At 38.7% G+C, this 24,750-nt stretch overlaps 1 protein-coding gene across 1 annotated transcript; it reads left to right on the top strand.

Annotated features, from left to right (window-relative positions):
• Positions 1–18: 18 nt before the first annotated feature.
• On the top strand, positions 19–24,466 carry LOC143288420 (cell division control protein 45 homolog). The gene is made up of 18 exons (XM_076596891.1): positions 19–205; positions 1,037–1,096; positions 2,203–2,295; positions 4,669–4,763; positions 5,695–5,812; positions 6,878–6,978; positions 9,837–9,885; positions 11,216–11,277; positions 11,831–11,941; positions 13,165–13,356; positions 13,625–13,723; positions 14,750–14,861; positions 16,086–16,141; positions 17,971–18,109; positions 18,667–18,750; positions 19,673–19,791; positions 21,728–21,804; positions 23,050–24,466. The coding sequence occupies exons 1-18, from the start codon at positions 155–157 to the stop codon at positions 23,112–23,114; spliced, it is 1,683 nt and encodes a 560-aa protein (XP_076453006.1). The 5' UTR covers positions 19–154; the 3' UTR covers positions 23,115–24,466.
• The last annotated feature ends 284 nt before the right edge of the window (positions 24,467–24,750 follow it).

The following is a 24,750-nucleotide window of genomic DNA, read 5'->3' as shown; positions in this document are numbered from 1 at the left end:
ATTGTGTTCCAATTCTACTAAAAAGTGAGACTTCTACATGATTTGTTGAAGCCAGACCTGGTTAAATATTTATGTCCAACCAAACTCTCAAAATTCTTCCATGCGCTTCATTGTTGTGGCTCAGCGCGCCAAAGTCTGAAAAACACATGCAACGATGTTGATAAAGAACCAGAAACGCGAATTTTACGAGTGTATACAGCATAAGGTAGTGTATTTGACATAAAGTAATAGTGTCCTATGCGAAGTTACTTATGTCGTTTCTTATGTAATTGATAGTGCACGCATAGATCAAGTGTTAGTAAAGTTCCATACAGCACGTTAGATGAATCAAAGAAACTGAAAGTTGATTTGTAAAGACAGGGCTGCATGCTGAGCAACGCTTGTAAGGGCTCGGCTAGTTTTCATTTACTGTTGTGTAACAGGCTGCTGCACCATGTTAGGTTTTGCTGTTTTGAACTCCTGTTAAAACCATGAAGTCACGTCGACTCCTGAAACTGAATGACACCCCACTTCTTTTTTTGTCCCACTATAGAATCCAAAATTCAGCTCCAGGAATTTAGGATGCGAAAGTGTGACATAACTGTTTTTATAGTGAATATTTGCCACACACCAAAACAAGTAATTAATCAAAGAAATGTTCAGCTGCAGTCAAAACAGGTAATCTTGTGAAATAGATCCATTTCACTTAAAGGAACTTGATCCCTCATCTGTTGTCAGTGATCATGGTCACTTTGTCTTAATGAATGTGGCATGATGTGAGTTGAAATACTAATTCTGCCATACCACAAGAGTACTGGCAATAGTATTGGTTTTTGTTGGGTTTTTTTTATTTTTTATTGTTGTTGGTTTTTTGTTTGTTTTTAAATTAAACGTTTTTCACTTTTGATTTACAATATAATCATTTTTCATTAAACTTTGAAACTACTAGTACGGAAGTCTGTTAACTTGGATGGCTATTAAACCCAAGTCAAATGATTATGTGATATAACAGTTCCACAGTGCATGCTAATCTTGGATGAAATTGATCTGTTGACAGCGTGTGCTGATTCTGGTTGCATTCGATGTTGATGCACTGTGCGCTTGCAAGATTCTTCAGGTTGGTATGTTTTACTTGGTATTGAGAACTGAAAGTAGTTGTGCTTTTAGGAAACTACATCCATGCATTGTTTCTCATCACCCTTATGTAACCACCGGAAGACCATGATGTAACTTTGAATTTTAATGAAGGCACATCACTACTACATGTATGCAAGTAAAATGAGTTGAGATGTTCTCAGTCCATTATCATCATATTGGATGAACAGACTAGAAATGAATAAACGAAAAGGGGAAAAAAATGTTGAGATGTTTCATTTGTGTCTAGGGGCAATTTGTATTGTACTGTTTTCAAAGTATGTAATACATTGATAAAGTTTCCTCTTGTCTTTTGTCAAACATCTTGTTTAAGTTCAATCCTGGGTGAGTTGTTGGGGAGGACTTACATATGGTATTTTTGCAGAATTTGCTACTCAGTTATTTTAGTATCAATTGGCTTACTATTGACAAAGTGTAAATTTAGGCCCAAAAACAGTATCCAGTAATGACTGTGAGATCAGTTTTATGTTTAGTTTCTAACTTGATTATGAATCCCAGATTCTTAAAATACCAAATGCAGGGGTTAGTGCACTGACAACTGAAGAAAAAAATGTGGGAAGATTTGTCAGTGGGGAAAAAGAATTGAATAGATAAACCACAGTGTTCCAACATCTCTGACATGGTTTATGTTGCATGGCTTATGCAGTGACATCTGCTATGTGATTGTGCTATTTGTTTCACATTTTGATATTTATTTGATTCCATAAGGTCACTGGGAACAAACAAATAAAAAATATACTTTTTACATTATGATCAGTTGTTTTTCTTGTTAAATTATTAAACTTAGACTTTCCTTTTTCAAAGTCTACCACATAATTGTCTGTAATTGTACTATTTGTTTCACATATTGATATTTTTGTTTGATTCCACCCTGCATCTGCCCAGTTTCCCCCAACTCACCATTCATCTCCCCCATCCCCCCACTCCCACCCTTCCTCTCCTGTCTTTTGAATGTAACAACAAATGTGAAAATTATTAACAAAATGTCTACAATCATCTGTGACAAGACAAAATTCCTCCTTCTTCTCCTGAATGTTACACAGACTTAGATTGTTTCTGTTTTTCTAGTACCTCCTGCAATGCGATCACATTGTCTACACAATAGTGCCTGTGGCGGGCAAAGAGGACTTGGAGAAAGCCTACGTGGACAACTCAGAGGGGGTGAGTTTTTATTTTATTTTAGTTTAGTTTTTTTGTTTGTTTGTTTTTTCAACCGAAAGTGAAGTTTGAATTTGACTGACAGTGACACTTACTTTGGAGACTTTGTGTGCAAATTATGTTTTACAACTGTATTCATTTTTTGCAACTGTCGCTATGTGTTGGTTAGTTATGAAGAGATATGCTGCACTGTTAAATCCTAATTCATTTAGGAATTAATGTTGAAAATGAATGTTCTGAATGGGGTTGAATACTTAAAATGAATAGAAACTGTAATGAATTAATGAATGATACAAAGCCAGCCCCAAACTGCGTATTTAATACTGAAGTGTTGCACAGATTTGTGCTTTTACTAGTTTTAACAAATTGTTACAGGACATGACATCAAGACCCCTTTAGTTTTTGGATTTTTTTTTCTCAGTGTTATTTCTTGACATGCTTAAGGCTTCATTCTTTTCTTTGCATGTAACTGCTGAATGCTCTGCTTAGATGTGCAATTTTTTGTATCCAATTAACTGGTTGAGTGCCTATAAGACGTCAGTTGATGTCCTACAAAAAGTATCGCCATAGTGCCTATAAGACATCCACTGATGTTCTGCATATGTTCCGATTTTTCCTTTATTGGAGTTTGGTTCAATTCACATAAACAGACTCTGAACGGTTAGTTTGATGTGTCTGGATTATAAAAATAATAATTAAATATAAATGCATCAGGTAGAAGACCCCTTTCTACTCTGTACTCAATGATAATTTGCTAACTTACCACATGATACATGCTTGGAAAAGGGGGTTGCATCATGTGCAAAAAAAGGCATTGAAAACTGTGTCCAGTAAAGCAAATAGTCAAAGTCAGCAGATTTACACAATTCTGAAAGCTCTGCTTGTGATTATGGACAGCTTTCACAATGGAGAAGGATCTCTCTTGTTTGATGGTTGGTTTGAGAACGAAGGTGATTGACAACAACAGTGATGAAACTGACAGCCCGTTTCATGGTAATTCAGTCTGTCTATCCAGTCAGACAGCGTTTTTGAACAAATGGCTATGGCTGACGGAATACATGCAGCAAGCGTTGGAAGAAGGGGAGGAGAGGGAGAGGAGTGATGTAAGACGATAGGTTAAATGTCAGCCAAAGATCATAAAGGGGGCATGGCTTTTGGGAACAAATGTACTTATATTTCAATGCAGACTGCAGGAAATCAACAACCTCCAACGCTCCACAATTTTCATGAAACGAAGGGTTGAACCTTCACTGGACGTGATACATGTGCTTTTTGTTTTTGACGCTTTTTTCTCACTGAATCAGATGGATGACTTGTTTGAAGAGGTGGCAAGCCGGATACACAGCAGACGCTTTAATCGGCCCATGTGCAACTTGAAAGGTGTGAATGTCATCAAAGAACTTCACCCTCTTGCCCTCTCACTTGCGAAAGCTCTAAGCAGTCAAAAAGCTTGCCAGCTTAGTTTCTGAGACGGTGATTGATTTTTATGTTGACTATACCCACCATTGTCACTGTTGGGACAGTGATTTACTTACATGATGTCTGCACAAGCTGTGATTTGTTTTCATAAACTGACAGCCTGTTTTAATTTCTTCTACAGGTATAATCTGACAGTAGGCATGCTATTTCTAGCTGTTTTGTTTCTTTACTTTGTAGGGGTGGAAATAGTCTTTTTTGTTGCACAAAAATTATTATCTTGACTTTACATGCCTGAACAGTTATCTACAATCAACCGAATTGGGGGGGGGGGGGAAACCCATAGCAGAATCTACACTCATTTTCCTTCACAAAAACTTTCTTTCTGTATCACTCATAGCTTTTGTGCTAGAATTTTTTGTGATTTATTACCCCCAAATCCACAAAATTCCCTGGCAAGGGGAGAGCACTTTTAAAAAAAAAAAATTCTCTAGCACTCTACTGGTTAATCTTAACCATTCAATAGATGTTGAAATTAACTGAAAAAAGAATGAACCTCAGCAATACTTGATCATAGATTGAAGGTATAAGCAAACATGCATTTTTTTAGTGTGTTTTTTCTCATCAGCTTTCTGTATTTACTGTAGCACGCTGAAATCTGTTTGACAAATCAAAATAGTTTTGCGAAGCGCCAGATACGGCCTTAAGTTAAACAACTTGATTCAACACTGAAACATGGAGTGATCGTTGAACTAAAGTTTGTTCAAGAAGAGACTGCCACTGCAATGTAGTATAAATACAGATGGGTGTGGAGTATTAGTATTATTACTTAGTAATGTGAATAAAGCAGAAGGCACTTCAAAAAAAAAAAAAAATGTATACACACACACACACACACACACACACACACACACACACACACACACACACACACACACTGAATGAAACTTGTGTGCACAGATCCAGCATGTGGTGATGATCAACTGTGGAGCATCAATTGACGTGGTTGAGCTGCTTCAGCCTGAGGATGGTGTTTGTTTCTACATCTGTGACAGGTTTGAACCCACTTCTTGCTTTGTATTTTCTGCAAGAATTTATGGTAAAGATCAGAAAATTGATGAACCTGTATGAGTGATTAAGAAAGGAAGCATTTTCTTGTTGGTGAAAGATCTAATTTGCAACAGCGTGACTTTGAGCAGATTCTAAAAGTTGTTTTTGAAGCTGTAAGCTGAAGGGTACGAATGCATGTTTGTCAGTCGCCTTTTTTCGCATGCATGTAAAATGAATATTGAGTTATGATGAATATGTAAACTGTCTAGTAAATTTATGGACATTATGTATTATTTCTCTGTTTTGTCTATATACAGTGTCTGTTTCTTGGTTTTACTTCAGTTTGATTTCTAAGTATTGTGTCAACCATTGCACTTATCCCTGCAGAGACTTGCTGTACTTTATGTAATGTGTAAGATGGATCAGCTGGTTGAATGGATGCTTTACTTATTTTGAATAGTTTATTTGGTTTGAATCATATGTAGTCAGATTTAACAATAAGCGATAGGAGTTTTGTGTTGAACTTAAGCTCCATGAACTGTAAAGTTAGATACAATGTTAGAAATTGATTTACAAATAAAATTTTTAAATCTGAACAGAAGCCTGTTCATCAGAAATTATTACACCTCTCAGTCTCAGTGTCTGTGTATTGTTTGCGTGAGCGTATTCTGGTACATGTTTCTGTGAGCGTGTGGGTGGAGAGTTATTGAGAGGGGAGCAAGAAACGAAATGTAAAGCACTCTGAGCAGTATTCCTGGAAAAATGCGCTATATAAATGTCCATTATTATTTATTATAATTAATGGAACTTCAAACATATGTTTTAAAATTTGTTATATTAAAGTAACTGGAACAGATTTAATCTATGACCTGTACTGAAGTCTGCAGACATTTGATTCCATCTTTTTAATATGTTTGTGTATGTGTGTAATTTCAGTCATAGACCAGTAGATGTGAACAACATGTACAATGCAGTACAAGTCAAACTGCTGGTAAAGCCAGATGACCTGACTAATGTGCCAGAGTTTGATGAAGTCTTCAGAGATGAAGAAGAGGTAATGAAAGCTTCCTTTTTTGTGTGTATGTGCTTGTGTTAAATATGAATTAACAAGGAATTGACACAAAAATGGGAGATTAAAAAAAAATTTTTTTTTTTTTTTTACTTTCACTATTTTACTTTTTGAAGCCAGTTAAGGACTGTATCAATAGATAAGTGTCCTGAAAGATTTTTGTAGGCATTTATAGGTATATGACAGTAAACTGAGGTGCCATGTGCAGCATACGCTAAGCACACATGAAAGAACCCACGGCAACGAAAGGGGTGTAGGTGGCAAAATTCTACAGACAAATCTACTTTGATAGGAAAATGAATACATTTGCAGACAAAAATAATAAACAGGTGGTGCTGAACTGTGACGGCACATTCTCCGCGAGAAGAGCAGCCCAAATTTCACACAGATGAAACTTTTGTGACAAAAAGTAATACAGTACAAAATAACATATTTTGTTGAGTCATTTTCTGCCACAGTGCAGATTTTAACCTGTGATTAGATTACTTTCTAGAGGGTGAATTTGTCTGCAGAAGAAGAGCAGAAGGCAACAAAGGATACAGCTGTCAAATTCTGGAGGGAGCTTTGAATAATTCCATTGTGGCTAAATGTACAGCTCCAGCCAGTGGATCAGTTCTGGTCCAGCGTAGATCAGTGCACATCTACAGGAGACACAAGCACACTTGTACATGTAGTCTTTACATGTTTCCTCATTTCATTACAGTATTAGAGACTACAGACGTTTTTGTACATATTTGTGTATTTTATAATTGGATGATGTGTAATTACACACATGGTTTCTTGTCTGCACATTGCTTTGTTATTGTTTTTGTTTTGTATTGTTTTGTTTTTCCAACTGAAGAAATTACTAACAGACATGATTCAAAATCAAAGAAATTGACTCAGTTTTAGACCTTGATGTTTCATGTTTTCATTTTAAAGATAGGCCAAATATCAAGAATGCAATCTATTCTTTGGTGTTTGAACAAACACATACACGCACGCACACGCACATGCACACACACAGGGTGGTATAACTGCAGTAATGTTTTGTTGTTGTTTATTTGTCAGTCAGAAGAGTCAGATGATGACGAAGACGGAGGAGGTCGGAAGAAGCTGACGGATGAAGTCATCATGAGAAGACAGGAGCGTAGGAAATGGGAAGAAAACAGGTTTGTGTTGAAGCAGAGGTGGCACCTGTATGCCTGTGTATGCTTGTTGTCTGAATGATGTGTGCGTATCCAGTCATTGTTATGTATACCTCCCCCAGAAAATCTTACCATCAGGAATATATGTTATAACAAGAGAGGCAAGGCCTTCAAGACTCACTTGTGATACACTTTTTTAAAAAATCTAATCGTTAAAATGTGTTCTGTATTTGTTATTATAAAGCTTCGGGTTAAAAAAAAAAAAGTCGTAACCAGATTCGAACCCTGCGTGTTCGGGTGAGAAGAAACTGTCTTACCCATTACACTATTGTGGCTCCTTAACTGACATTCTAAAATTTAATATTTGAACATACCTTTTTAAAGGGCGATAAATCAATTGCGGTATTCGCAGTGAGAATGCTGTTTAAATCATATTATTCTGGTGTATCTTGGGCATTCAAAAAATCTTTAAGGGCAATAAAAAATTCTTTTTAAGTCCGCGGTAAAGGAGACGTGGCTATCGCCGTAATCACACTGCAACATTTAGCCGTTTTCTCTAGATCTAGATAGATGTACAAGTTTAGTTACACCTGCCAGGAATGTAGTATGACTTGGTCGATTCAATTTCTCTTTTATGTTCATTCTAGTTTTATAGTTTTAAAGTTGATATGAAAATTTAGTATTTTGTTAAACTAATAACATGTAGAGCCAAGTACAAGTACTTCTAAATGTCATATGAAGTGAAAAGGACTTCTTTTTGAGAAAAGTCAAGACGAAATTTTTACGTTTCACCAATTCAAGGGTATTAACCCGCATGGTTTACAATTTTTAACTGTGAATTCTGACTGATTCTGTGGATATTTTTATGGCAGTTTGGGGCATAATCCAGTAAGTGATGAGGCGTTCACAAATCTTTCTCTGAATAAATATTTAACGGTCTCCTTCTCCAACTTTCTGTGACATGTTATCGTGTATTGTCGATTGAATATAGGATTGAACGGGCAGGTCAACAACTTGAATCAAAATGGCGTCGTTCGCGTTAGCAAAGAATATGAGCACGTGCTTTGAATATCTATAAATATGTGTACGCAATTGATTTTTGCCCATGACCTTCAGGGCTCAGCCAATAGATCTATAGATCTATAAAGTCCACTCGTCCTGTTGATTTTAGTATTTTCCGAAAAAGACCACTTGGGCGAATGAACATAGTGAAAGCCCTGTACACTGAGAGTAAAACACACAAGCTTTTTATGTATTGAGTATAATTTCAAAATGTAATGTTTAAGATGAAAAAGATCAGTTTAAAGCAAATTAAGTCCCCTAGCATTAATTACAGATTAATTTCCCTTTTTTTACTATCTGCACCAAAGACATGCAAAATAAATATAACTTCCATGCTTAGCAAAAGGAGTTCCTGTTTGAACAAAAAATGATAAAAATGACTGCTCTTGTTGTTGTGTCAGAATATCAGATCAAAGTGCCAAGTTTAGAGAATAAAAAAAAATATAAATATAACAGTAAATGCAGTTTGCATATAATTTGGCTTCTTTTTTTTATTTTTTTTGTGCCCATCCCAGAGGTGCAATATTGTTTTAAACAAGATGACTGGAAAGAACTGAATTTTTCTTATTTTTATGCCTAATTTGGTGTCAACTCACAAAGTATTTGCAGAGAAAATGTCAATGTTAAAGTTTACCACGGACACACACACACACACAGAGACAACCGAACACCGGGTTAAAACATAGACTCACTTCGTTAGTAGGGGGCTTAGTAGGTGGTGTCCTAAGTACGTTAAAACAGAACAGGCACCACTGAACACCACCGAAGTGACTCAGCAGCAGTGCAGGGTCTCCTCTGGTGTGTGGCCTCCAGACGACCTAACATCGATGGTTCCCTGTGGACTGCCGACGCCGGGACTGCAACGGACGAACCCGGGTGTGGCCGTGTATGGGGGAATCTAAATGAGCGGCGTGGGTGTAATGCCACTGAAACGGCGCAGATGATGGGGCAGCAAAAAAAAACAAACAGAAAAAACAAACAAAAAAACAAACAAACATAGACTCACTTTGTTTACACAAGTGAGTCAAAAATGAGGAATAAACTGAAATTTTCAAGGATTTTAGGGATATGATTTATCAGTTATGACAACAGCCATCACAGCCTCCATGACTGATGGTGCTGCTGGACCTTCCCTTTTCTTCCCTTGTAAACACCATTCAGTGGTGTGTTTTTTTGTGTGTGTGGGGGGGGGGGGGATCCGCATATTTTGAAATATGGGTTTGGCTGCATAATGGCAATGAATTTTACATGGAGAAGTGTGTTGTAGCAAATAGTAGTACAATACTTGCATGTGAATAGAGAGAAATATTGTATGGAAGACTTTGGTAGAGAAACATTGTCAGTAAGTCTTCAAAGAAGGGTGTGATGTGTTGATGTAAAGATCTTTTTATTGGAAGAGCCTATATCTTCATTATTGTTACTTGTTATCTGTATATTTATTATCACACTGTTGTCATTATAAATTATGTAACTTTATTATTTTATTCTATTTTCATTATTGTTATCTTTATTATTATCTGTAATTTCATAAGCAATGAAAGTAAGAATGTTAAATTATTTATGATAATAATGTTATTTGTGCATTGTTATTATCATCTCTGTGTTATTTTACATATCTTATTATTATCTATATTATCTGTGCCTTTATTATATGTATCTCTGTTATTATCATTACTGTAAAAGTGGTGGATGCAGACTTTATTAAAATGCCTTTTTTTTCTTCTTCTTTTTTTTAAGCCTGTATTGCTAAAATTATTTAATGTTATTTTGTGTCCACTCGGATTATTTACAAGTCATCTATAACTGTCTTCTGTTTTTAGAAACAAAGTGCTCTTCGACTACATGAAATTTTCGTCATATGGAACTGCGGTGAGTAATTATCCATTTGGCAAGTTTGAAGACAAACCTTAATGTAAGATAAATGGAAAAATATTAATGTGTTAATGTTTGTGTGTGCACAGTTACTTTTCAGTTTACTCAGTGTTGATTTTTTCTCTTTTTGTGTTTGTGTAGAAGTAGGTAGGCATATATAAAGTGACTTACAGTAAAACGGAAAAAAACATAGAAAAAAAAACCCAAGCCTCTATTAAAAATAGATTATTCCAGAACAAAACAAATACAGCATATTATGCATGCACAAAACACACACACACACTGTCACACACACTCACACATAATTCTCGTGTGTGTGTGTGTGTTTTTTTTTGGTTTTTTTTGTTTTTTGTGGGGTTTTTGTGTGTGTGTGTTTGTTTTTGTTTTGTTTTTTGTTTTTTTTGGTTTGTTTTTTTTTTTTGGGGGGGGGGGGGGGGGGGTTGCAAATAAGATGGGTTTAAAGCAGCTAGTGCTTGCAAAAGACAGTTCAGTGGAAAATGAAATTGCTAATGTTTGGGTTGTCAATACAACTAGTGGTTTCTGTGCTGGAGATGACAGTCCTGCAGAGAGTTGTAGTTAAATCAAGGAGGGGGGGGCGGGTGAACAGTTAAAAAAAACTAACAAAACCAGCCATCATCATGTGAGAGACTGATCATACATAGTTCATTCACTGGAAAAAAAATTATTTTATGATACTTTTTTTTTTTCTTTTTTGATAGAGGTAGAGCCATTAACACTTTGACTACTGATAACAAGTATGCTCATAACTGAAGGCTGTCAACTCACTGAGATAAGACAGAAGATTACAGGTCAGGTTGTCCGTTACCATTCATTATCTGGACTTCTTCCACTTGGGATTGCATTACTTTTGTTTTGCATAATCTATGACACATTTAATGAACAGACAAAAAGCAGTAACTGCACTTCAAGCTCATGCCATGCTGACCTCATTTCACCGAGGTTCAGCAGTTGATGGGTTAACTCTTTCTGTGTGAAAAACACTCCTCAGCGCCAGGTATTTTAGACTTCATGCTCTCAGTCACAGTATTCTGTTTATGTCAAAACAACGCAAGGGATTTATTCACTTCAGACTCGGTCAGGGGGCAAAGGTTAGTCATTTTTCTGTTGTGCATGGAAAGTTGTTGCAGTGTGAAAAATGGTCCATTTAACATGACACCTCAATGTTGACCAAAGTCGCATATGGCGGTGTACTATGTAGTTGAGCAAGTCACATATGGTGGCGAAAGAGTTAAAGAAAGGGTGGTCTCAAGTCAGGCCTCATTTTTCCTGACGTGATTATAAACCTTTTTGTTGTTGTGTGTTTCAGGCTTCCCTAGTAATGTTTGAAATGGTCTGGAAACTTTCAAAAGACACAAATGATTTAGCATGGTGAGTTATAATTTTTTTTATCTAAAGAATACATAGTTATGTTATGCAATAAATCTCTATGTCTGTGTTTGTGTATGTGTACCTGTATGCTCTCTTTCCAGTACGAAGTTGAACATCTGGTAGAAATGAATTAATCAACTTTTTTTTTCAATTATATATACAGGCATATTTTCAAACATTCTAGTATACACAGAAGCGTCAGAAATCATTGGTTCATATCACTTGTTATTATTAGAATTGACCTGTATTATCTTACACATGCTATTAGGGAAACCAAGAGTTAATCTTCATTAATGTATTATGAAAACCTCTTACAGTTAATCTTCGTTAATGTATTATGAAAACCTCTTACAGTTAATCAAAATTAAAAAGAGGTAGGAAAAAAAAAAGAGAGAGAGAGAGACTTCACAAAAGATATCTGATGCATAGTTTTGCCCCTTTCTGGACTATGTTTTTGATGTGTGTGCACATGAAAGACATCCAACACATAATTCAACACGTTTCTGTGACACTTTTTTTTTAATGTGCGATGTTGATGTGCTACCTGTGGCAGGTTAGCTGTGATAGGCGTGACAGACCAGTTTGTCCACTTTCGGATTCCCCGGGAAAAGTACATGGAGAGTGTGATGGCTCTTCAGTCCCATGTGTCCAGACACAACCACAGGTGAGCCGGCCGGAGACTGGGCAGGTTAGGGGGCACCAGGATGGCGCTTTTAACTGCTGCTTGCTTCCTTTCTTTCTGTGTGTCTGGGAGAGAATGATTTGTATTTATGATTGTTGAATGTAAAATGTCATAATTTTGTTTTATTGCCTTCCATCTCAGTCTGAACAAGAATAATGCAATACATTTATTAGTGTTGAGTCTTCTATGAAATTTTGAGTAATCAAGAAAGTGGAAGAGCTGTCTTTAAAGGTGCATAAATGAAAAAAGTAAGACTATGTTAACTGTGGACGGTATGATAATGATAGCATAGAGAATGTACAGATGTAAAATAATGATAATGAGTGCACTGTGCTATGTAGATTGGGTTTTACATACGGTTTCCCCCTCCTCCTCCATGTGTAGCATGCTCTTAGCATATGTAAAAGAACCCATGGCAGCAAAAGGGTTGTCCCTGGCAAACTTGTGTAGAAAAATCCACATTGATAGGAAAACAAATACACTTGCAGGCAAAACAAAAAAAAGGGGGATGGGGGGAGGTAGTGGGGGGTGGCACTGCAGTGAGTGACAAGCTCTCCTAGGTAGCGCACTAGGACATCTTTTTTGACAAAATGTAAAAAAACAACAACAACAAAAACTTTTTAAATTTACAGTACAATACAGTATAATGCAGTACAGTAAATTCAGCCTGTATCACATACCTTTTCTACAGGAGACGAAGACGAGACATTGTCAGTGAACTGCCTGAAGATCATGTTTTATGTGTTGTTTCTTTCTTGTATGTGTGATGCATAAATCTTTGATTGGGTTGGATGGATAGGGTAAAAAAATAAATAAGATAAAAAGATTTTTGATTTTTTTTTTATATGAAAAAATATTCTGTATATACAAGACAGAATTCTTTATTTCTGAAGATAATTGATAAGTAGTATAAGGACAGAGGGTGCTGGACCATCCCAATTTGTACCTCCAATTTGCCCTAGGTCCCATATATACACACACACATACATACATACAGACAGACAGACTTATGTTTGTCATTAAGACCCCAAACTATTTTATTTTTTGGTACCCTCAGTTTTAAACTTATGTAAGAACTGGTGACAAAGATGAAATGAATGATTTTGTTTCTTGGTGTTTTTTTATGTGTGGGTTTTTTGTTGTTTTTTTTGTTGTTGTTTTGTTTGTTTGTTTTTAATCGGCCTGCATCCCATACTATTCTTCAGAGGGGACGAGGACGAGACGCTGATGTCGGTGAACTGTCTGAAGATCATGTTCGATGAGGAGCTGCAGCTGACCCTGTACCGCCACTGGTCGCTGTTTGACAGCCTGTGCCACTCCATGAACATGGCCTGCCGCTTCAAGATCTGGACCCTCAAGGGCCAGAAACGTCTGCACGAGTTCCTCGCCGAGATGGGGTGGGTGCTTTGTGTGTGTTGTAATGATAAAGATAATAATGAGAACATAATTATGTGTTTACCCTATACTTTCTGAAGCACAGAATATGTAAATTTTGTATCTGTAAACCTTTGTCTGAATAGAAAATGTTGGAAAATAAAGATAATAATAGTTTGCTAAGGGGGTAGGCAGATTGGGTGAGTCTGCTTCCTGCTTTGGGGAGTTTGTCTGTCTCCTTCATTTCCTGCAATGCCGCAGTGAATTTTCAGCTGAAAGGTGTTGTTTCAGGATCCCACTGGTGCAGTGTAAACAGCAGTACTCGGCCATGGACTCCCAGATAAAGGCCGACGTCAAACGCTTGATGCAGGAACACATGACAAAATATGGGTGCGTCACTCTACATTATCTCTACATAATTGGTAATTAATGCAGTCCATTCCATATCTGTATTCTGTGGATCTGCTTCTGTTCCATGCGTGTTTGTGTGTGAAAGCATTCATATGTTGTGTTTGTGTGTGTTCTTGTGTGTATTGTGTCTGGCTGATATTTATGTGTAAAGTGCTTTGAAAGGCATGAAATTGTTTTAAATGAAACTGTTACTCTGTTATTTGATGGCAGATTGATGAGCAAGAAAATCACACACCATGCAACACAGATTAACAAACAGTATCCAGGTGATTTCTGACAAGACGTGTTTGGAAAATATTTGCTGCCAGCTTGTCAGTGGAAAACATTTGCTGCCAGCTTGTTAATGGAAAACATTTGCTGCCAGAGTGTTAATGGAAAACGTTTGCTGCCAGCGTGTTCATGGAAAACATTTGCTGCCAGCGTGTTCATGGAAAACATTTACTGCCATTAATGGGTGCTGTGGTCATATGGTTAGAGCGCAGGATTCTCCCCCAGTTTCCTGAGGTCCCTATCACACCTGGTGGGTTAAGGGTGGAGATTTTTCCAGTTTACCAGGTCAACAGACGTGCAGATCTGCTAGTGCCTGAAACCCCTTTGTGTGTACATGAATGCAGAAAATCAAATTTGCATGTTAAAAATCCTGTGGTCCATGTTAGTGTTTGGTGGGTTATGAAAACAAGAACATAACACAGCATGCACACCCCTGAAAAAAGTGTATGGCAGCCTACATAGTGGGATAAATAAACAAAACAGTCACACACACAATGTTACATGACTGTGTGTGTGCATGACTGAGACTTGACTGAATGACACAGGAAACGAATGATGAGCATCCAGTGGCAGCTGACTGTTGGCTCTACCCATAGACAGCCTTTGTGCAAATGACTCCATTTTTGTGAAGTGCTTAGAGCTTGGTCTCTGACCGAGGACAGGCGCTATGTAAGTATCCATATCATCATCATATATTAGTAGCAGTATTATTGATATAAGGGTTTTGATGTGCAGATTGACAATGCAAGATCTGATCCTCCCATCCTTCATCGCCCACTACGGCTTCAAAATCAAGCTGTGTGCAGCGGATGTAGTGTTGGGGTGTGCAGCAGTGCTGGAGGGAGTGGTGAGTAACTTCACTCCATCAGAGTGTGGATATTTTATTCATTATAAGCCATAGCCACTCTTAGAGGGGAGGTGTGAAAACATGAAATCTTTAAATCAGGGATAATAAACAGTCACTCACGTAAAAGTAACATGTCTGTGTGAGTGTGTGTGTGGTTGAAACCTGACTGATTGACACAGGAAATGAATAATGAGCGACCAAAGGCAGCTGTCAGTCGGCTCTTCCCAGCTTGGCAACCTGTTGTGCGACTGGCTCTGTGTTTGTGGAGTGCTTAGAGCTTGGTCTCAGAACAAGGATAGGTGCTGTATTATTAAGTATCCTTATCATCATCTGACATTGAATTAGACTGACACAATTGCAAGTTATATACAAATGAATCGGAAACTACTTATACAAATACATGGCAAAGTGTTTGAAAACATCTCCATTCACAGAGGTCAACAGCAATTTAAGTGTGAATATAGAACTATGCCTTTAAACCTATTTTAGGATAAATTGTTCTCTGATATCATCCTTAGGGGGTACAACAAAATACAAACTGAATTTCACTTTCACATGCATCTGTACAGAATGGACAGATAAGTTCACTTTCAGTATGTGGTCAGTAATGAAAACCACGAGCAGCAATATCAGACAAGCCATGCCTAAATGTTCTTATTATGAATTTTAAGTGAAAGTACAGAGAAAAAGAAAGCCAGCTGCCAAATAACAGGGTGAGGGTGGGTGGATTCGTTTTATATTGAAAGGACCAGGACTGGTCTTTTTGTTTATTCTACTGTAGTGTACTTTGATAGAGTCTACAGATTGATTTTACTTCTTTTTTTATGCTTTATTTATAAGACTGAAAAGTTACACTAGCATTATTTATTATTTTACAGAATGATTTTACTTTTTTTAAATAATTTTATATTCATACAGTTGAAAGGTATGTGTGGTATTTCACAGACTAATTTGTTATTTACAGCATAATTTCATCCATTTGTTTTAGTTTTTATGTTTATTTTACCTGAAGAGTAACTGGTTATTTTACAGACTAATTTTTTTTAAAGGTGGCAGGCTGAATTTCACCCCAGATAAATTTGTTGTGATAAAAACAAAAAAGTAATATAATACAGTACACTACAGGCATTTCTATTGACATATGAATAAATGTCATGTTGTTTGTATCTGATATCACTCACAAAGTGAAAAGACATGAAATTAAAGAAAGATACCTGTGTGCAGGACAGGAACAAATCTCCCACCGATAACTTCCTGGAGGCACAGGATGTTTTAAACAGGTGAGTCTAGTACATCACGTCAGTCTTGCACTAATACTGAAATAGAAAACTATATATATGTATTAAGAATTTCTTCAGTTATGTGGTGGGACTGTGAAAATGCTTACGTCAAGTGAGACCCGTTCTTTTGGACAGGAACAAACATTCTCAGTTTCCTTTTGACAAATAACGATTGATTGATTTTTTTTTGGGGGGGGGTGGGGGGGGGGGGGGAGTTAATGACTTTGTGAGAAAGGAGGCAGAATGGTTATGATGTCTTGGCTTAGTTTTAGTCTGCTTATCCAAAAGAGGGCGCAATAACTGAATGTTTAAAGCGTTGGACTTTCAATCTCATGGTCCCGGGTTCGAATCTCAGTGACGGCGCCTGGTGGGTAAAGGGTGGAAATTTTTCTGATCTGCCAGGTCAACATATGGGCACACCTGCTAGTGCCTGAACCCCCTTCATGTGTATACACACGCAGAAGATCAAATATGCACGTTGAAGATCCTGTAATCCATGTCAGCGTTCGGTGGGTTATGGAAGCAAGAACATACCCAGCATGCACACCCCCAAAAACTGAGTATGGTTGCCTACATGGCGGGGTGAATAAACAAAACGGTCATACACGTAAAAATGTTACATGTCTGTCTGAGTGTTTATGTGTGCGTGACACAGGAAATGAATGAGCACCCAGTGGCAGCTGTCAGTCAGCTCTACCCAGGTAGGCAGCCTGTTGTGCAAATGACCTCATGTTTGTAAAAGCGCTTAGAGCTTGGTCTCCGACCGAGGATAGGTGCTATATAAGTATCCATATCAATCAATCAGTCGATTCTTGTGTCCTGTAAAAAAAACATATTAACTTGTAACAATAGAAGTTCAAGCAGTCAAAAGACAGGAAACATAAAAAAAAAAAATTTTAATTTGAAAAAGAACTATAAAAAATGAAAAATAATCATGAAAACAACCTTGCTGCTTGGCGCATAGGTTTCAGGAATGGAAGGTGGCTGCTGGAAAAGAGGGCACTGCTTGCATAAACAAGGGAGGTAGTGTACTAAGGGAACATACTAGCTGCAGCTACTTGAGATTTTTCCAGGTGGGTAGTGTAGTGCTTTGCACAGGACAGGAATCAGACCCCTGCCAGAGTGCACCAGTGGGTTATAGTGAAGGAAAGTATGTTAAAACAGACATAAATTTAGGAACAGCAGTTTCCTTTAACGCCAGAGTGTGCACCAGTGGGTCACAGTATATTACAGTATGTTAAAACAGACATAAATTTAGGAACAGCAGTTTCCTTTAACGCCAGAGTGTGCACCAGTGGGTCACAGTACATTACAGTATGTTAAAATAGACATAACTTTAGAACTAGGAACAACAGTTTCCTTTAACGCCAGAGTGTGCACCAGTGGGTCACAGTACATTACAGTATGTTAAAATAGACATAACTTTAGAACTAGGAACAACCGTTTCCTTTAACACTAGAGTGTGCACCAGTGGGTCACAGTACATTACAGTATGTTAAAATAGACATAACTTTAGGAACTAGGAACAGCAGTTTCCTTTAACGCCAGAGTGTGCACCAGTGGGTCACAGTAAGTGTGTTTAAACATACAGGGACGTGAGAGCTACACAGAAACATGTAAATGTGCTCTTCCATTCCACTATGGAAATATTTTTAAAGTGTGTCTGTCACTTGGGCGTGACTGCCGCAGAAAAGCCCCAGAGGCTATTTCTTAGGTCTTGATTCAGTCCCTCTCATATCCCTGAACATAATTAACAAGGAAAGGGGGGTGTGAGGGGAATTCCATTAACAATATAACTGCATGCTTTAGTGTGTGTGTTCTGTGTGAAGATCCAACACAGAGAGTCTGGAGAAAGCCATCGTGTCGGCCAAGCGACAAGCTTCAGCTCTGATGGCCCAGGTTCGAACCTTCCAGGACACACACCAGATTGCCTGCGCAGGGCCCTTCCTCTATGCTGTCATGCAGGAGGTAGGTGCAGGGTTTGGGTTCGTGTTGGGGGGGTGGTTGTATTTTAGGGGGACATGTTAGTGGGATGTATACATTTTTTTAATCTCTTAATTGACTTTTGATACATCATTTTTTTGTATAATGTTTGTTGTTACTCATTTTTGATACGTCAGTTTTTTGATTGTGGGTGGTTGTTAGTGAACTGTAGATAAATGAGGAAGCTCTGTCATAACTCACTCAACCTGCATCAACATACCTGCTACACCTCCCCTGGACCAGCACTACATGAGACCACTGCAGTAAAAAATAGGGTAGTTCACTAAAACTGGGAAAATCAATGAAACGTCGTTGAGTTGACCAGTGCGATAAAAAGCTCTGCTTTCATGCTTCCAGAATCGGTGAACGGTTTAGCTTAGAACACCAAGTGTACCAGGGTAGAATAAATGAAATTTGGATTGTATGTTGGTACGAGAAGACTGATACGTGATCTACAGGGGAAGGTAGTCATGGTATGAGTTTACTGGTGTCTGGAGTAGAATGAGTTAACAGGGCCAGTGTTGTTGTGTGTTGTGTTGCAGGGCAGTGCCGACCTGAAGTTCTTCTCTCAGCCACAGTGCTTGACACGACTGGCCAGGTTTCTCCTGGAGGCACAGAGTGTTGTGGTGAGGTGCTCTTCCTCTCTGTCCTTCTCTCTCTCTCTCTCTCTCTCTCTGTATCTCTCCCTCTCTCTCTGTATCTCTCCCTCTCCCTCTTTCTCTCTCTCTGTGTCTCTCCCTCTCTCTCTCTGTATGTCTCCCTCTCTCTATGTGTGTATCGGAGAGTGTGGAAGAACATTTTGCATGTGTTTTGATGCTTTTGATTTCCACTTCCCCCCCCTCCCCTGATATGAGCAAGGCTTAAGTCAATGAACCATTTGTCTTGTCTTGTCTCCCTCTCTCTCTCTGTATATTTCTCTCTCTGTATCTCTCTGAGACGACTGTGTCTTAATTTTTGTGTTGTTGTTTTTCAGAGGACCTGTGATGCTTGTTAAAATTCTTTGATTGTACAGTTATGTTTTTGCCCCTCTTCGTGTGGTGCTAAGGCCTTAAACAAAGAAAAATGTCTGGATCTGAATCTGAATCTCTTTCTCCCTGGTCCACAGGGGAAGTAATCATGGTACAAGTTGAATTGTATGTGGTGTGGACCGAGTAAAGAATTGACAGGATTATCTGCCCTGAAATGGCCTCCGTGTGTTCAGCTGGGTAAAAAGCAGTATGATTTGTTCCTTGTCCTGACATGTCTATATGCTGAGATTTGTTTTGTTTGTAAATTAGTGTTATTTGTTGTTACAATAGTAAGTCACAAACAAAACTGACAAATAACACTAATTTACAAATAAAACAAGTTTGTGTGACTTACTATTGTTTGCAACAAAAAAAGAAAGGGGGGGGGGGGGTATGCTTGTTTCATTTAACATTGTCGGACTGAAGGTGTAATTTTGTGTTTACTGGCTTTTGTATCTGCCACACCCCAAAAGGGGCAGAAAGATTCCATTTCTTTTGTTTGACATGGTTTGATTTCTATGTTGTGTGTGTGTGTGTTCAGACGAGAAACAGGCGAGTGACCTCAATACCGTTGGTGCTGACCATTCCCACAGTGTCCGACTCAGAGACCCTGCTGGTCATCGGCATTCCTCCCCTGGACACCGATGATGAGCGGAAAAAGTCAGTGACCTATTTGTGGTGGAGTGGGGTTCAGTGACCTATTGTTACTTGTGGTAAAGAGGAAGGTGGCAGAATGGTTAAGACGCTTATCTGCCAGTACACTGTCCGTGAGGGTTTGGGTTTTCTGGAATCCTGGTCTTAAAGGTTGCGTTATTTGAGGGGATGAGTTGTTGTTAGGGTAGGTTCTTGTTTTTTGTAGTTTTCAAGGGAGGAATAGTAAGCGTTATGGGTATGGGTAGATCAGATTCTTGTATTTTTGGGTAACTAGCACCCAGCTTTATGTCTGACAAAATAGTGATTTCTGTTGGTGAGCAAACGGTTTCTTCCCCGCCCCCTCCTCCCCCCACTTGCTGATCAAAACTATGGTGAGTCAGTCATGACTTCAAATATTTGAGTTGTCTTACAGTTTGGACTATGATTGTGCATGATTAACTTTAATGTAGTGACTTTAATTATGGGCACGTTACTGTGAACGTTATGTTTGTATGGCTGCCGCTTGCCACCCAACACTTTTTGTCTATATTGCTTTGTGTGTGTGTGGTTTTTGTTGTTGTTTTTTGTTTCATGGGGGAGTGAGACGGAAGAAGTGCATTTTTCCTCTTCTTTTTTTTTCTCTCACAGGTCACAAAGACTTAAACCCATTCAACCATGGGGAGGTTACAGCCTCAGCTGGCTTCTCTGCCATACTGATGTAGGAAAATGCAGAAAGTAGACTGAAATAGACCATTTTTCACTTCCAAGTGACACGTGTGGATGCAGACGGAAATTCTGTAGAAATTAATACCCATTGCTTACAGTCAAGGCATATGTTGGAACATGGCAGTTAGGTAAACAAATTTCCAGGCCTTAGCAGTGCTCAGGCAAAGGGTTCAATGAGTTAAGTTTTGTTTAAAATTCAGGAGCTGGGTGATGATGTGTGTAGATGTGAAAAAAGGAGGAAGGTGGCAGAATGGTTAAGATGCTCTTCTGCCAGCACAGAGTCTGAGAAGGTCTGAGTTTGAATTCTGCTCTCGCCCTTTCTCCCAAGTTTGACTGGAAAATCAAACTGAGCATCTAGTCATTGGGATGAGATGATAAACCGAAGCCCCATGTGCAGCATGCATTTTGCACGCTGAAAAAGAATCCATGGCAATGAGAGTGTTGTCCTCTGGCAAAATTCATAAAAGAAATCCACTCACACAAATATTTAGTGCATGCACTCAAGGCCTGACAAAGCATGTTGGGTTATGCTACTAGGTGTTTAAAAGGCAGTTCAGCTTTCAATCTGAGGGTCCAGGGTTTGAATCTCGGTAAAGGCACCTGGTGGGTAAAGGGTGGAGATTTTTCCAATCTCCCAAGTCAACATGTGCAGACCTGCTTGTGTCTGAACCCTCTTCGTGTGTATACGCAAGCAAAGATCCTGTAATCCATGTCAGTATTTGGTGGGTTATGGAAGCAAGAATATACCCAGTGTGCATACCCCTGAAAACGGAGTGTGGCTGCCTACATGGTGGGGTAAAAACGGTCATGCATGTAAAAGCCCACTCGTGTACATACAAGTGAACGTGGGAGTTGCAGTCCACGAACAAAGAAGAAGAAAAGCAGTTGTACTACTTTTTGAGCATCTTTCAATGACTGACTGTGCTGAAAAAGGGTAATGCCGATCCAAAGAGGGTGAAGTCCTGATATTGAGTGATGACTTGTATCCTGACCTGTAAGCCCAGTCTGGTCTCAGTGAGGTGACAGCCTCTCACTGACGAGCGCACTAATCAACAGCACTTAAGCTGAGATGTCTAGTGTTGTTTTTTGTTGATGTTGTTAAAGTTCATTTCTGAGGATTCCTGTAAACAAATTAGTGTTTAATTAACCTTTGCGCACTGCGTCTTACGTTGTACTTTCTCTTTATCAACTTGTGCTTTCATGCTTTGTATGGTGAACATGGAGAAATGTGTTGCAGTTTTTTTGGCAAGGCCTTCGAACAGGCAGCAGCCAGCACCACCTCACGGACCAGACACAACTTCTTTGACACCCACAGTGAGTGGCTCTGTGTGTGTTTTGTGTGTGTTTCGTGTATATGTATATATGAGTGTGTGTTTGGTGTGTTTGTGTATATATGTGTGTGTGTTTGTTTACATATGAGTGTGTGTTTGTGTGTATATAAGTGTATGTGTATGTTTGGTGCATGAGCGTGTTTGGTGTGCTTGTGTATATGAGTGTGTGTTTGGTGTGTGTGTGTGAGCAATGAAGTTGTGTATATGAGTGTGTGTTTGGTGTGTGTGTGAATGAGCATGTGTTTGATGTGTGTGTGTGAGCAATGAAGTTACTTTTGTTTACATTTAATTGTGGTAATTTCATTTCATCAGAAGTGCTTTGTAATTCCTGTTGTGTTTGTAGTTCCTGTGATTTGTGTTTATTTCATTATAGGTGTTGTGTGAATTCCTGTGAATTGTGATCATTTTATTTTGTCATACATTTTGCGTGATCCCTGTGTGGAAATCATGTTATATAACAACCGAGGAGGGAGAGTGGTTTACTGTTGTTGTTTTTTTACTTTGCGGCCTTTGTGTGTGTCTGGAAACGAGTACGTTCTTCTTTTCTTTTCTTCAAACCATTTATTCTCAGTTTGTTGATTTTGTTAAATCAATCATAAATCTTCAGGTGAGCATAAATTTAGTTTCAGTGTGTTGGATGAACTGTCTCATGGATGCTTAAGTCTTGACACAGGGTGTGTGCGTGTGGGTCTGTCACTGTTGAAATTTGGTGAATGGTACTGTGCACCTCAGTCTCTAGTGGAAAGGAACTGAACTGAGTGTAAAAAAGCACACCTCAGTCTCTAATGTTAGGGAACGACTTTGTGTGTAAAAAAAATAAAAAATAAAAAAAATTACAGAAAGAAAAAATACACATTTGTTCAGTCGGTACTGTTCGATATAAAGCAGACATGTTTCATTTCTGTGACTTAACACCTCAGAGCCACACTAGTGTATGTCTCAGTTCTGAAGGCCATTTCTGTAGCTCAAAGCCAGAGCCAGCCAGATGTACAGGGTCATAGCATGTGTATATGCACGCATATGCGCTGCGTCATTAGTGTGAGGGGAGAATGCAGCTGTACAGAGCGCGTGTGTGTGTGCAGCGTTAAAATGCAGGTGATGATTGTGGGCATACGAATGCAACAATACAAGCTAGGAATATGCAGTGTGTGTTTGTTTCTCTAATTTTGAATGAGTATATGTGAACGCATGTGTCTCTGATTCCAAAGCACTTGACCCTCTGTTGCAGTTATCGAGCTGAAATCCAGCGACAGAACCAAGTTCCTTGATGCTCTTGTCAGTCTTCTCACGTGAAAAGAGCTGTGTTGTCAACACTGACTGTCCAGCTTATTTGTCACAATGTACATTTGTTCAGCAGTTGTTGAATGGCTGACTGGTCATCATTGTGATTGTGTGATCCTACAATGAAGGGATCGGCCAGCATATATTTTGATGAGACATGTAAATAAGTGTGTATGTAAGAAAGTTTAATGACAACACAAAAAAACAACAAAAAAACAATATGATGCAAAATCACTTTATTTTATTTCCACTACTGAGGAGATATCCTGCTTTTCCCCAGAAGTGGAGTAGAATGTGGGTTTTGTTGTTGTTTTCAAATGAAGTGGTTGGTGCTGGTTGCCCAACAGGTACTTACCTGCCTAGTTCTACGATTCTTCCATAGTTTTACACAATTCAAGCCCACAGGCTGTGGTTGTATGTCCAACAAAAGACACTGAGGTTTATGAAGTCAGATGTATGAAAAGTCTCATAGCCTTTTGCAGCCATCCGGGCAGTGAATTTATATCCACTATGTTTAGGGCTTGGCATAGAAAGGCGGGGCCCAACCCTCTCCTTCCCCAGTCGGATTCATACCTGGGTTAGACGGGCGCAATAGCCGAGTGGTTAAAGCGTTGGACTGTCAATCTGAGGGTCCCGGGTTCGAATCACAGTGACGGCGCCTGGTGGGTAAAGGGTGGAATTTTTACGATCTCCCAGGTCAACATATGTGCAGACCTGCTAGTGCCTGAACCCCCTTCGTGTGTAAACGCATGCAGAAGATCAAATATGCACGTTAAAGATTCTGTAATCCATGTCAGCGTTCGGTGGGTTATGGAAACAAGAACATACCCAGCATGCACACCCCTGAAAACGGAGTATGGCTGCCTACATGGCGGGGTAAAAACGGTCATACACGTAAAAGCCAACTCGTGTGCATACGAGTGAATGCAGAAGTTGAAAGAATACCTGGGTGGAGGGAGGAAAACTGGACTAAAGTGCCTTTCCCAAAGACACAACACCATGCTGAAACGGGGCATCGAACCCTGATCACTGGTGAACACTGGATCAGATGTCCAACCCCACACTGACTTTGCCACAATGCACTCCAAAGATTTGTTGCTAGGAATAACAGAAACTTCTCCCATCTTGTAGGAGACACTTGCTTGAATTTCTGTTAGGCACAACAAAAGAAATTCTGCTTTGATATAGCAGAACTTGAACTGTGTATGTTTGATGCTGTTTGTACATATGGTCCTAAATTATATTTTTGAAATAAACCATTGGTGGCAAGGAACATGTGTAAGAATGCTGAGACTTGAAACAATTTCTCAACTCTGTCTTGCTCTCTATGTTCACACACACACACACACACACACACACACACACACACACAAAGGCAATAATTTTGTTACTTTTATACTGCACTCCCAAAAAGTAATGTACATATGTATTGTTGGTACGGACTTTCTATTTCAGCGTTGAAGCTTTACAGTAACTTGAGTAAGACATGAAATTCAGCATCATCTACCAACAGTAGACTGAAAATCAACAAAAAATGGATTTACTGCTGACAACATTCCACATGTCTGTACAGTGAAGTATGCTTTAATGAGCAAACATGCTAATCACCTGAGACCAGAGACATTAATTTTGTTCATCAACTGGACAT

This window comes from Babylonia areolata, chromosome 12 (assembly GCF_041734735.1).
Source record: "Babylonia areolata isolate BAREFJ2019XMU chromosome 12, ASM4173473v1, whole genome shotgun sequence".
Classification (NCBI taxonomy): Eukaryota; Metazoa; Mollusca; class Gastropoda; order Neogastropoda; family Buccinidae; genus Babylonia; species Babylonia areolata.
Note: the sequence above shows the minus strand (reverse complement) of the source record. Positions and strands in the feature narration are given on the sequence as shown.

What these genes read in the sequence shown, in the direction of transcription:
- LOC143288420 (XM_076596891.1), top strand. Translation starts at nt 155, where the DNA reads ATGTTGATAAAGAACCAGAAACGCGAATTTTACGAGTGTATACAGCAT. An exon ending in AGGAAATGGGAAGAAAACAG is followed by an intron (nt 6,979 to 9,836) that starts GTTTGTGTTGAA and finishes TTCTGTTTTTAG; the next exon opens with AAACAAAGTGCTCTTCGACT. An exon ending in TTTCGTCATATGGAACTGCG is followed by an intron (nt 9,886 to 11,215) that starts GTGAGTAATTAT and finishes TGTGTGTTTCAG; the next exon opens with GCTTCCCTAGTAATGTTTGA.